We start from the raw sequence: 12,697 nt of genomic DNA on the forward strand, positions 1-12,697 counted from the left end.
CCTTCTGGTCAGCTGAGACTGTTCTGGTCTTTGCCTAAGCAGCCATGTGAGCAGAACAGCTTCCTGTAGTGGCAGGCAGGAGATACTTAAGGATAAGGGGAAAGCTTCTCATTAATACTAAGCTACCCTCTAGTAGTGAGTGTGCTAGGCTGGGTAATCTCAAATTCCAATACAATGAACCTTGCCAATAATGCTTAGTTATGGCACCCTTTCCCCTAGGTACCACTTACTGATCTCCCAGCTAGTTGGCTGTAAGATCACTCAAGTTTTCAGACTGATACTTTATCAGAAATTAGCCAGTGCAGTTGGATCATAATATGAAAGTAGGACATCATAAAATGGTTTATTAAACTCCAAAATATTTATCGATGTACAAAACTGGTGGGGTGACTAATAAGAAAAGTAACTAGTGTGGAGGCAGTATCCGCTAGGGGACAGAAGATGGTACAGCAGCTGAAGAAACCAAGGAAGAGGGTGAGGCTGCAGCTGGCTGGGCAGCCAAGTCCATGAGTGCTCTTACTCGTTCTTGAAGCTCTGGGTGGTGCTGATGCTGTTCCAGGGCCTGCAGTCCTGCGTGGCTGAAAAAGTCAGCAGCAGCCTGTTCCAGAAGTGGACAGTAAATTAGAGCTAGCCCAGACTGGGAGCTGTTCACATGGGCTGCACAGAAGCCTTTGGAACTGAACTGCCTCGGATCTTGAATATAACTCAACTCATCCTACCAGCTCTTGGAAATGAGGTTTAAGGATTAGTTAAATTTATAATATGCCTGCTACAACAATATCCAGGTGCAATGCTCAGATTAGACAAGGTAGTTTAACGGTCTCATATTGCTGTGGCAAACCCATGGAAATAGAACTCTCCTGGTTCTGGGTGGTGGCAAAAAAACCAGAAGTTTCCCTGGACTGTATTTTCAGGTCAGCATAGGTCAGCAGGTGTCACCAGCACCTTACCCTACAACATTCTCTGCTTCATTGTTCTGTGTTAGGTGAAGTTAAATGCACTAAAGCTTTTTAAACAACACACTAGTTTGGACAACACAAGGAAAAGCAGCCAAGCTGTACCTCTGGCCAATGCAGGAAGAGAAGATGCAGCAGCTCAAGGCACTGGCCTGCCACTTCAGCATCAGAGAGGGTGAGGGTACTGATCAGTGAAGAAAGCACAACCTTCTGGTGTAGCTGTTGGCAGTAGGCAGAGCCCTTCTCAGCTATGTTGCACAACACTGTTAGAACCTACAGAGAGAAGACGTAAGTATGCTAAGCTGCACGACTCCACAACTGCCACCCAGGTGACACTGAGGTAACTATGGCTGGTTATTCTGGCTGTAAACCATCTGTAAAAAGGCTGTCCAATTAGCAGCCTGCTAGTAGTGTGCAGCCCACAAGCAGTTAACATGTGACCTGCAAGCACTGACAGCCACTACTCCCACTTCTGTGCAGCAGAATGCCCAGAGTACCTATGTTGCCAGCACAGCCTGTGAAGTGGAAGACAAGGGAGTTGTGTGCTGTGGGTCCAGCAGGGGGTAGGGGGCATCTGTATGCCACTGGCACAGCCCAAAGAGCAGAGGGGCTTATATTGCTGGCACAGCCTGCACAGCAGGAGGAGATCCTGGAGGGACTGCCCCTGCAACATGCAGCTTGTGTGGTGTGTCCCTTGGCTGCAAAGTTGAGTTATAACATTCTTGTACTTCAAACTATATTTCCTACACTTCTATCTGCCAAAGACTGGTGCAGGCTGGGCAACATAACTCATATCAACAAAGAGGGAGAAGCAGGAAATATTCTCAGGAACTGTCCAATTTCTCTGTCCCCCATGCTCCCTGACTCTCTGGATTCAACAGAGGGAAATTGCCTCACCATTTGTGGGCATGTTTACAGCATATTCCTCTAGAGTTGTCTGCATGGCACTTGGGCAGGCAGCCCAAGGGAAAACTTGAGTAGGAGATAGTTCTGATACAGTAAGTCTGGTGTCTGCTTACCACGGATGCCTGTTGTTTCCTTGTGTCCTCCTCCCACCCTAACTATGCTGCAGCTCTAGAACCTTTTAGAGATTATTAAAAACCATTTCACACAGACTGCTCTTGAATTTGCTCCTTCCCCAGCAGTGCACTGGAAGCACTGGGTCCTGTTCTGTTCTCAGCTGACTTGCATCTACATTAATTAATGCACAGGAATAAATTTTGGCACATATTGCACTGGAGTTTATTGCTCCCAGGTGCTGCATTTACACATGTGCCCAGGAATGCAGCATGTTGAGCTGGGTTGGAGCAGCCCTAGCTGGCAGGGAACTGTGGGGGGGAGAGGGGGAATGTCATCCTGCCAGCCTGGGGCTGCTCTGACCTGACTCAATGTGCTCTGGAGGGACTGGCTGGGGCACAAGGGTGCTCCAGTACAGAGCTAGCCGACAGGCAGCCCCCTGACTGAAGCACCCTTGTGCCCCAGCCAGATGGGTCAGTGTCTACACAAGCAGTGCTGCACATGAAAAGTCCACAGCAGGATAGTACTTGTACTTTCAGGTATTACTCTGCCGAAAAGTTTATTAGTTTCATTTACCCTAATAGGGCTGCATGTGTAGATGCTGAAATGTTTACTGTGAAGCTAATCAGGCAAGCAGCTCTGCAGTAAGTGTCTCACTTAGACATGCCCAATAAGTGTTATTCCTTTTACTAATTGAAAATTAGAGCATCTTCTGGTTGGTCCCTGCTAATTTTGGGGAAGTCTGCCGGATGCAGTCAGCTGGGACAGCCTCCTTTTAGAGAGAGAAGGTACTGGGCATATCATATTATCCACACCAAATACTCATTCTAGAAAGCTTAGAACCTGAACAGTCAGGCAAGCAGTTGCATCAATGCAGCTCCTCCCATGACTCAAGGAAGAGAGTAATTAATAATTCATCCTTCCTGGGCAGCAGAGAGCCTCCAAGGGCAGGAGATATCGGACTTCTAAAGAGAGTCTAACAACTAGCATCAGAGGTGTGCCTTTAAAAATAAACAAGACAGAGAGTAATTAACCAGCTGAAGAGTGTGACACTGACCCCAACCTTGATGTCAGACCAGTAAAATGTCTGATCCAAACATAACATGCAGAACCAAACAACAGAAGTACTGAGTGTTTCTACACTATACTTGTCTTCTGGCTTGACTCAACCCCTGGTACAAGGGCACACAGAGGCAACAGTCTATAACTGCATTCCCAGACAACTAGTAATTTGACATTTGCCAAAGAAAACTTTTTCCTATGTTGTAAAAGATGCCTTACCAGCAAAGTCACCATCCGGGAACAGGGCAAGAGCTGCAGGAGAGCTGGAATAAGGTCCAGGGTAAGCACAGCAGAGCAGAAGAAAGGCTCATCAGCTAAGAGAAAAGAGAAAGGTATTAACAAAACTTGATATATAAATAATTTTTAAGTTTCTGTATTCCAAGCCAAATCAATTCCAAATCCATGAGTTAGTCTAGAACCATAAGTGGCCCTACTACTGGCAAACATCCTCCAACCCCCACCTGGGGCTTCAGATGTTCCCAAATTCTTTAGTGGGCATCCTACTTGCAGGCCCAAGCCCGGAGGCTTGGGGTTTGGATGCTCCCGAGCTTCACTTGCCCTTAACCATAAGGCCCTAGGAGCAAGCTAGGGAGGAGTCTCCCATTTTCATAAAGTGGGTATAAAGCCAAGGTTAACTATGCATTACCTACACAGGTACTATCCCATGCCAGCAGAGCAGTCTTCCCCGAGTGCAGTTTGGAAGCCAATGTGGTGATTACAGTATTTTCCCTAGGTAAGCATAAACTACGCTTGATCTGAGCCCACAAGAGGCCAAGAATCGATTCACAAAACCTGGATATGATGCTGGCGTGACTCAAATGGAGCTTTCACCGAACGAGGTAGGAGAGGGGAAGGAATGCTGCACACAAAGGAATGCTTGTTGCATAGGTTGAGGCATGTTGTGACAGAATCAGTCTCAGAATAACTGAGCTTAGAACATATAAATAAGAAATCTTAGCAATTGCCAGTGACACTCCTCATCAAGCATAGCAAAGAACCTGTCAGAGGCAGAAACTCTCAGGCTTAAGGAAAAGAGCGTGATCTAGAGAACAGGTGATGCTGGGGTGAGCTAATGCCTGTTCTGTCCAGGAGTGCTTTAAACTACTATATTTCCCTAAGAGAGACCCTGGCACCAGCTCCATGCATGTGACTCTAGTCCTAGTTTAAAGGCCACTTGCAGTATCACAGGTTCTGATTCAAGGTCTCTTTGAAGCTTTATTCCTTCTGAGGTTGTAAAAATGTAAATCAAGACTAATTTGGAGCAAATCCAAGGAACTCCCATTATTAGTTATGCTAGCAGGTTTTTTTGCTGACAAGTGCAGGAGCTTCCAGTTAGGTTGGGTGACCACCCATAGCGCAGGATAAATTCACCTGTGAGGTTGTTGAGAAGCCAGAGACACTCCTGTACGATGAACAGGTGGTTGTTAAGAAAATACTGCATGAAAGTAAACAAGGCCACAAGCAAGCGCTCATCGTGGACCTGCACGTTACAACCTTCCATCTCCTCGGCAAGTAGGTTACTGAGACACCGCAGCACAGGGCAGATCAGCTAAAACAGTGAGAAAACCAGCAATGATAATCAAGCAGCTGTACCCCTCCTGCAGTAATGCTTCAGACAACAGAGCCCACTGGGTAACTCTGCCAACCAACCAGTGACCACTCCACCTTTTTACTTACCAACTCCAAGCCATCAGCAACTGCTTTTGATACCATAGAAGCAAGTTCCAACAAAAGCAGCACCAAGGTGGACATGATGCCTTGGGATATTAACAAGGCATTATTCACGCAGCTGCAAAGGAAGGGAATATTACAGAGAATTCAATGAGAGAACACAGAACCTAGTAAACTCCAGATTACCCTATCCACCTTCCAGTATTGTTGCCTTCTCTGGCTTGACTGCAGCTCTAGCAAAACACATGGGGTTCAAATTGTTTCCACTCTCTCAAGTCACAAACAACTTTGAGTTGTGCTCACAGGGAAGCTCCATAGGGTAGCTCACCTCTGAGTAGAGTGCTGCTGGGACATATCAATCCCCAGAAAACAATGTTTTAGCAAATTCAGGGCATGAAAAAGAACAAGTTAGAGATTAAACTGTTTGAGAGTGTTCATTTTGCAGACTGGTACCCACAGCATGCATCCATTTATCTCTGCCCTTTTGTGCACGCCTTCTTCCTCTAAGCCTGGGAAGCTGTCAGAGATACCCCTGAAGCAGCTGTGTGACACTGCAGCATAAGATTACACAGTTCAATAAGGAAGGCCTCATCTCAAACCAATCCCAAGTAACAGATTGAAGAAAACAGTGGCACAAAGTTGATATGAGCTGGACCACACAGCCACACAAGTGAGGCAGAATAACAGGATGAAAAAGCTGGAGAGTCACTAGCCTAGGAAAAGTCTTCAGTTTAAAGTCAGTAACATGAGATTGCAAATGGCCTCAGCACAAGTGACAGGGATTACAGCTAACAAGTCCCATCCAAACTGGATGTAACCAGAGAAGCATGTAAGGGAAAAATCCATAAGTCAGTTCTCCCCATGAGATCTGCCCAAGGTGATGAAAGGAAGAGCATCACACAGAGTGACCCAGTCTCTAAGATAAAGCACTCAGCACAGAGTAAATGAAAGAAGTACTAAGGATCAGCTCTTTCAAGTGTTAATCTCACAGACAGGACCTTCACCCATGCCTGTGTATCTGGATGCCCTTCCAGCTTTAGAGAGGTCCAAACCCATAATAATATGTTTACCTACAAACAATGTAATGAAGACACCAAGCAAATTCCACGGCGACTCCCATACCCAACTCCAGGTTGGAACAAACCAGTTGAAGCATGTGCTGGGGGAGAGCAGAGTCCAGAACCAAGCTAACGACAGAATTCAGAGAAATATGAATTTTTGTTAAAGGGGGGTTAAAGACAAGCAACACTATCCCCATTGTGGAAAATTCCACCTGAACTGCAGGACAAGGGATAACCCCACCCCAGAACTCCCCAGATTTTGTTAGGGGTTTGCTCTGAGACACATGATGCTTCATGATCCCTGGTATTCAGCCACAAGCCTCATCTTCACATGAGAAGGGCGTTCTGCTTACGGTATGATCTCAATGGAAGCTTCTTTGGCCTGCAGGAGTTGCGACAGGACATAGCCCAGGCCTTCCAGCACTGCCTCGTGTGGGGACTGAAATCAAAGAGTATAGTGCTAACTCTGTGAAACAAACCCAATAAGAATCAGATACTCCATCCACTTTACAAGAGAAAGAGGACAAGACAGTACATATAACACAGCTCTTAATGTAATGCAGAGGGGAGAGGTTGCATTTGATTTCACTGGAGCTTTAAATGTGTCAAGCCACTGCCAAGAGCCTCCAGTACTCTGGGAAATCTCTCATGGCAAAAATGTTCTATACTCATCTGCAGATAAGAGACTTAGAGGGACCTAGTAAGGAAGAGCACAAATCCCAGACAGTTACCCTTGAAATGCAAGCCTAGCAACTCAAAATCATAACAGTTCCAAGCTGCACCCCAGTTGCACCACAGGAAGACATCTTTTGCAAATGGCCTGTGTGAAGGAATTACTCTCTGCCACTCAAACAAGCTATTCATGACTACAGCAACTTACTACACAGGGAATACACCTTCCTGCTTGGCAGGACATGTGAAGAGGTACCAGAGGAAGAATCTGGGGTGGAGCAGATGGGTCACTCACCTGGATACAGCAGGCCAGTGCTGAAATAATGCCCTGAGGTAGAAGCTGCTTCCTCACTGCTTCACTCTCCACTACCAAGTTCCCCAGTGTGTACAAACACAGCTCCTGAAAGACACGTGTGAGAAAATACATCTATCCCTATGTGCCACCAGGGCCCCAGCCCAACCTGGTGAAAGGGGCCCCACTAGCAATAGAGATATTCTCTCTAAAGCAGAAAACAGAACCTTGAGATGCCTGTATGCTAACCCTAAGGCAAGAGAGATATGGTCTCCAGATGGATAAGCAGGCAAAGAAACTAATGCCAACTGAAAACTTCACTGATCGCAGCTTCCCCTGCTTATGCAGGAAGTCATGGCTAGCTGAGGGCCATACTAGCAGCGTGTCAGGGACCTAAGACTTGCTAAAAAACTGTAGCAACCTTCATCTCCAACATAGGAATGTAGGAGCTGTCAGACTGGATCAGATTCAAGCTCTAAGACAAGTCTCCTATCTCTGAATAGTCAGAACCAGATGCTTCAAAGGAAACATGAAAAAGCCCCACAACAGCAAAGCTGGGACAGTTGAGCTCCCACACTAGATCTCCTCCTGATCCTCAGTAGTTGGAGACTGGCTAAACCCTGAAGCATGAGATTGTCTTCTATCCTGTCCAAAATGCTGTTGAAAAGAGACTTCTGGAGGTCACACTGAGTCCAACCCCCTGCTCAAGGTAGGATCATCCCTGTCTAAACCACCTAGACAAGTATCTGTCTAATCTAATCTTAAAATTATTCAAGAATAGAGATTCCACAACCTTGTTACAATGCTGCTGCATTTAATCTTAGAACTCAAGGCACTGTTGTTATCTGCATGACAGTCTATAGCTTTCATTCTTCCTGAGTTCCTGGCCTCCATGATATCCAACAGCAGCACATTCCACAGCCTGACTACACAAAGCAGAAAAAATATTTTCTTTAAATCAGCTGTGAACTTGTTTGCATTACCATCCCCCTGTTTGTGTTATGACCCAGGAAGGACTGAAGCTCTTCAGCTAACTAAGCCAAACCATTCACTATTTTATATGCATTTATGTCTTTCTCTCTCTTATTTGCCTCCTCTGAGGCTGAAACTAGGTCCATCATTCCTGATCTTTTCAAGGTCTCTTTGAAAAAGAGTTTCCAAGGCCCTGGTCATTTTAACCAACATTTTTCTGAGACCCCTCCACTAGTGCAATCTTCTTTCTGCAAAGTAGGGACTGCTGCTGCACACAGTATGAGAGATGAAGATGCACCACCTACTTACACAAAAGCATTACACACTTGCCTGTATTACCACTTATCTGGTGCCTCTTCCAGCCCTACATCCAGTTTGTTTTTTGACTACAACTGCACATTGAGCAGAGGTCTTCACTGAGTTGTCCATAAAGATGTTCATGTCCCTTTCCCAAGTTGATAGTTAATTTTGAGTCCTACATGGTGTATGCATAAAACAGCTCTCCCTCCAGTGTGTATAATTTTGCATTTATTAATGTTGCTGCCCCATTCTTCAGCAAGTCCCCCATAATTTTAACTGGCCAAAATCATTTTGCCTTATATGCAGATTTTGCAACCTCAGTGTTCACCTCTCCCCATTTTTACAATACCCTGGGATGCAGAACCATAAAGGGCATTCATACACGTGCTCCAAGAGTGGAAGGTGGGGAACGCTTTTATTACAGCGGCTCCAAGAGCCACTCTAATTAAAAAGCACCCAGTGTCACATGCATCAGTGTCCCGATGCTGAAAAATGGTTGCTGGGGTGCTTTTAACTATAGCTCGTTGAACAAGCTTTAGTTAAAAGTGGGCCTGCTCCCATTTTTCAGCACGGGGACACCAATACAAATGATGCTGGAGTCTGCTGGAGTACAGTAATTACCATGCTTATAATAGATCACTACACACTAGGACCTGTACCTTTCTACCTCTCTGGCTCAGTACTGAAACTGAGGGCAGTTACAGGGCTGTAGTAGAGACCATTTTGGCTTGCATATGGCCAATAGCAAAGAATCAAAAGAAGCAAGAATAATAGCAAAATAAAGATTTGTATCTTACTGTGAATTCTATACTGTGTCCCGAGAGGTAGGTTAGGAGATAGGAAGTTGCTGGCAAACATGCCTCAGCCACAGCAGGATCACTGGAGTGTGAGAGTTCATGCAGACAGCGAGCTGCCTCCATCTGTACGTCAGCCAGACTGCTGGTGAACAGCCCAATTAGCACCCGCATGCTGCCCTCTAACCTGAAAAATCCAAGTACAGCACTGTTGCTTTTGCTTCCCCACACACTCCTCATACCCTACTCCCCACAAAGGGGAGGATAGAGTATCTCCCGTGAAGCAGGCACTAAGCCCCAGCCCAGTTCATGGCTGGCCTGACCATTTTTTAAGTACCTTCAGCTGAAAGGCCAAAGCTCTGACTTCACTGCAGTTACACTAAAATGAATCTGGCCCAATCTTTGGTTACTGATTCCATCCCTCTCCTTTTCCGTGTTTTCTCCTCCTCCCACTTTTACTCTTTCCTTTTTCTTGAGGCCAAAGTTGCTGTTTCCAAAGTCACTTTGTCACAAGTGGGTGATGTGACATTCGCAGTACTGAGTAATCAGAGGGAAGTTGTGGGGTTGGACAACAACCCCCATAAGAAGATATACAGAATGAAACCCAAGGCAAACCAGGGGCAATGTAGACAGGGGAGTTCAGCACCCAGGTCTCCCAGTTAAGAGGAAGGGCCTTGTAGAAACCCTTTGCAGAATATTGTCCTGAAAGCTAAAATTAGGGAGAGAGAACTAGAGCAAAGCTCTCAGCCTCCCTTTGTCAACCTAGATGGGCTAACAAGTCAGCCTGCAGCTCACAACCCACTGTGTTCCTATAGACATCTAACAGCACAGGCCTGCCTGTAAGCAGCCTAGCAGAGCACAATGGCACCCATGACACAGTCTCTAGAGGTCCTTGCAAGCTTTGTTCTCAACAGAACATGGAAGACATGACATAAAAGATGCCTTTTTTAATGCATTTTTTAAAATAAGCCACATTTTTTACCATAGCAAAGTCCCCAGGTTCACTGAAACATTTACAGTGACCCCAGCTATACAGGACACGTAGGCCAGGTTCATCTAAGTGGATGCACAGACTGTCCTTGCAATGGTTGCTAATAGAGTGGATATAATGGCTCATGGCTAGCCTGGTCCTTGATAAGTTTAAATTTGTGACAGCAGGGTGTAAACACAGAAACACAGACTGACTAACCTGACAAATTTCTGCTGTGTCTCTTTGTGCTGCAGTGCCTGTCGAAGGCAACTCAGTGATTTCTTCCGTTCCTCTGTTCCCTTCTGGATATCTTGAAGCAGCTGCAACACCTGGCAGAAAGCAAGAAGCTGGGTAAATTTCCAACAAAGTTCTATGGTAAAAGTCTAAAGCCCCATCCTTCTCTCCAGATGTGAGGAAACTGAAGACATGATCACCTGTAGTCATTACAAATTCAAAGGGTGTGTTTATGTGCTATGTCTCAGGCTTATGCAGCATTTGTTAATTTTTTTAGAATTCAAACTGCTAAACAAGCCTAATTTATCAACAGAAAAGGAACCAAAAACAAAATATATAAATTCTATACCTCTTGCTCTGACAGAGGATCTGTTGGGATCTCCATACCAGCTTTCTCTTCTCCATTTTGCGTATCTTCCCGCAGAAGTCTCTTGCTAATCAACTGCTGTTGCTTCCGGGCCTTTCTCAGAGCTACAAACAAAACAATCACTGATTGCAGACAACAGAGCATTCCAGATCAAGTCAAGTTTCCCCCGACTGAAGCACGAGCTCTTCTGTGACTAGGAGAAGCTGCTGTTTTTCTCCTGTGCGTCAGTAGGTATAATTTAGCAAAAGACATCTAGGATAGGGGCTTTATGCATTCTCTACAAATAAATAAAAGAAGAATTTGCACACACTGGAAAGGGAGGTCTGAGTCTGGGCATAAATTTAGGAGTTGCAAGTCAGGACAGCAAAGGCAGAACTGAGGCATCTGAATACTTGGATATAATGGAGGTAATGAAAGGCTGGTTTACTGAGATGGGAAAAGTTCAGGGATGACAGCAGAGGCAAGCTGGAGTTCTGAACCAAAACAGAAGACATGGAGGCATATTTGCAGATGTAAGAAAGGCATTTAGAGTTTCTGAGTCAAAGGATGCTGAAAAGAAGGCCCAGATTATCACTACCACCAAGCCATAATGTAAATCAGGGGTAGCCAACCCATGGCACAGGCAGCCTCTGTGTATGGCATACGGCTACTGGGGGAGGAAACAGGCAGCACAGTGACAGATGTTGCTTTGGTTTTTGATCCCTGCCCCAAATCAGGTAGGGAGCACAGGGAAGGAAGCAAAAAGCAGAGCAACAGCTTGGGCAGGGGTAGGGGATCAGAGTAGCACACCTGCTGAAAAGGCTGGCCTCAAAGCAAGGAGCCAAATGTAACTGGTCCAAGTCAAACTGGAGGCAGGTAAGGAAAAGGAAGAGGGCCAGAACCTTTGGGGACTGAGGGAGTCTTGGCAGAAAGGCCAAAGGGGGTGCGATTATGCAGGTGGGGGACCCGGCGGGCAGCAGCCCATGGGGCCTTGGCGCAGGATGGCGCAGGCACGGGCGCAAGGAAAGCCGGGCACCAGAGCAGCCGCCTCCCGCCGCAGCTAAACCCGGCCTGAGGCCCGCGCTGCTTGGCCGAGACAGACACGAGCGGCGGCCCCGCGTGGGCGCGGAGAGAAGCCGGGCAACTGGAGCAGCCCCTCTCCGGAGCCGGCCTCAGGCAGGCGGCCCCGCTGCCCGGATCCGATCGGACGGGATCGGCCCGGCCCGCGGCCCCGGGGGCTGCTCCCGCCCCGCGCGCACCTGCCTCCTGCTGGCGCCGCCGGGCGCGCAACTCCTCCAGGCCGCCGGCCCCGGGCCCGCGCCTCCCGCGCCGGCCCCACATACCGCGGCCGAGGCGCCCCGCCCCGCAGGAAGCCGCCGGCGGCAGCAGAGAGCCGCGCACTTCCGGGAGCCGGTGGGCCGGGGCCTGGGAGCAGCCCGTCCTCAGACTTTTCACTGACTTTCCCCTTGAACTCCTCCATGTTACAGGGGTGTAGGCTGGTCTAATAAAAGATATTCGATTCACCCAAAGAGCCTTGTCTGCTCTTAAATCCTGCGTGGGGGCACAGATGAGGCGTGAGGACATGAGTGTGAGCCTGGCTATCAGGGTGCAAACAACCTGCAGGTTTGGTGGGATCTTGAATCTGAGGGTGGAAAGGGAGATCAAACAGGCAGAGAAGTGATTCTGACTGTCAGGGATGGACAAGAGTGGAGATGATCCTGGCTGCTAGAGCAAAAGGTAGGCTGTATGATTCTCCTGTACCCTTGTGGGAACTGGAGTAATCCTAGCTACAGAAACAGCTGGGAAAAGGAGAGCCCCAGGCAGTCTCATCATACTAGCAGGACAAGCTGAAAAGTCTGAGGAAGGAACTGAGTCTCCTACCTGAAAACAAGACACAGGAAGGCCCTACAGACCTAGGGCACTGCAGAGAATATACACAAGGTTTTACAAGCTGCAGCTGTAATTTTCTGCCACAGGAGGTCTCCTTTTCATATGCTTTTGTAATATGGGATGGGACAAGACAGAAAGTTGCTATGGGGAATATGGATACCATACAGTGTATTAACACACATTACCATATATCCCTCAGGCCTAAGAGGTGTTTATTCTGCTGCCATACTAGCATACATCATTTTACCTGGGGAATCTGAGAATCAAGTCTGGATTTTGGCTATATCATCAAGATGGTATTTTACAATGAAAGTGCAGTTTTATTTTCATAGATTTCATAGACATTAGGGCTGGAAGGGACCTCAGAAGATCATCAAGTCCAGCCCCCCGCCCAAAGGGCAGGAAGTCAGCTGGGGTCATAGGATCCCAGCAAGTTAAGCATCCAATTTGCTCTTGAAGG

General features: G+C 47.0%; 1 protein-coding gene across 3 annotated transcripts; it reads right to left on the minus strand.

The window, feature by feature from the left end:
- Positions 1 to 313: 313 nt before the first annotated feature.
- TMCO6 (transmembrane and coiled-coil domains 6) lies at positions 314 to 11,688 on the minus strand. 3 transcript variants are annotated; one of them, XM_019534779.1, is made up of 12 exons: positions 11,607 to 11,688; positions 10,351 to 10,472; positions 9,987 to 10,096; positions 8,801 to 8,984; positions 6,735 to 6,839; positions 6,121 to 6,206; positions 5,777 to 5,893; positions 4,713 to 4,824; positions 4,407 to 4,584; positions 3,255 to 3,349; positions 1,062 to 1,229; positions 314 to 598 (listed from the first exon to the last, which is right to left on the minus strand). In XM_019534779.1, the coding sequence occupies exons 1-12, from the start codon at positions 11,686 to 11,688 to the stop codon at positions 428 to 430; spliced, it is 1,530 nt and encodes a 509-aa protein (XP_019390324.1). In that variant the 3' UTR covers positions 314 to 427. The 3 variants fall into 3 exon arrangements, with proteins under 3 accessions (XP_019390324.1, XP_019390326.1, XP_019390325.1); XM_019534781.1 differs by lacking the exon at positions 11,607 to 11,688 and adding an exon at positions 11,384 to 11,517; XM_019534780.1 differs by lacking the exon at positions 5,777 to 5,893.
- Between the last annotated feature and the right edge of the window lie 1,009 nt (positions 11,689 to 12,697).

Source organism: Crocodylus porosus, unplaced genomic scaffold (assembly GCF_001723895.1).
Source record: "Crocodylus porosus isolate Cpor-Errol unplaced genomic scaffold, CroPor_comp1, whole genome shotgun sequence".
Classification (NCBI taxonomy): domain Eukaryota; kingdom Metazoa; phylum Chordata; order Crocodylia; family Crocodylidae; genus Crocodylus; species Crocodylus porosus.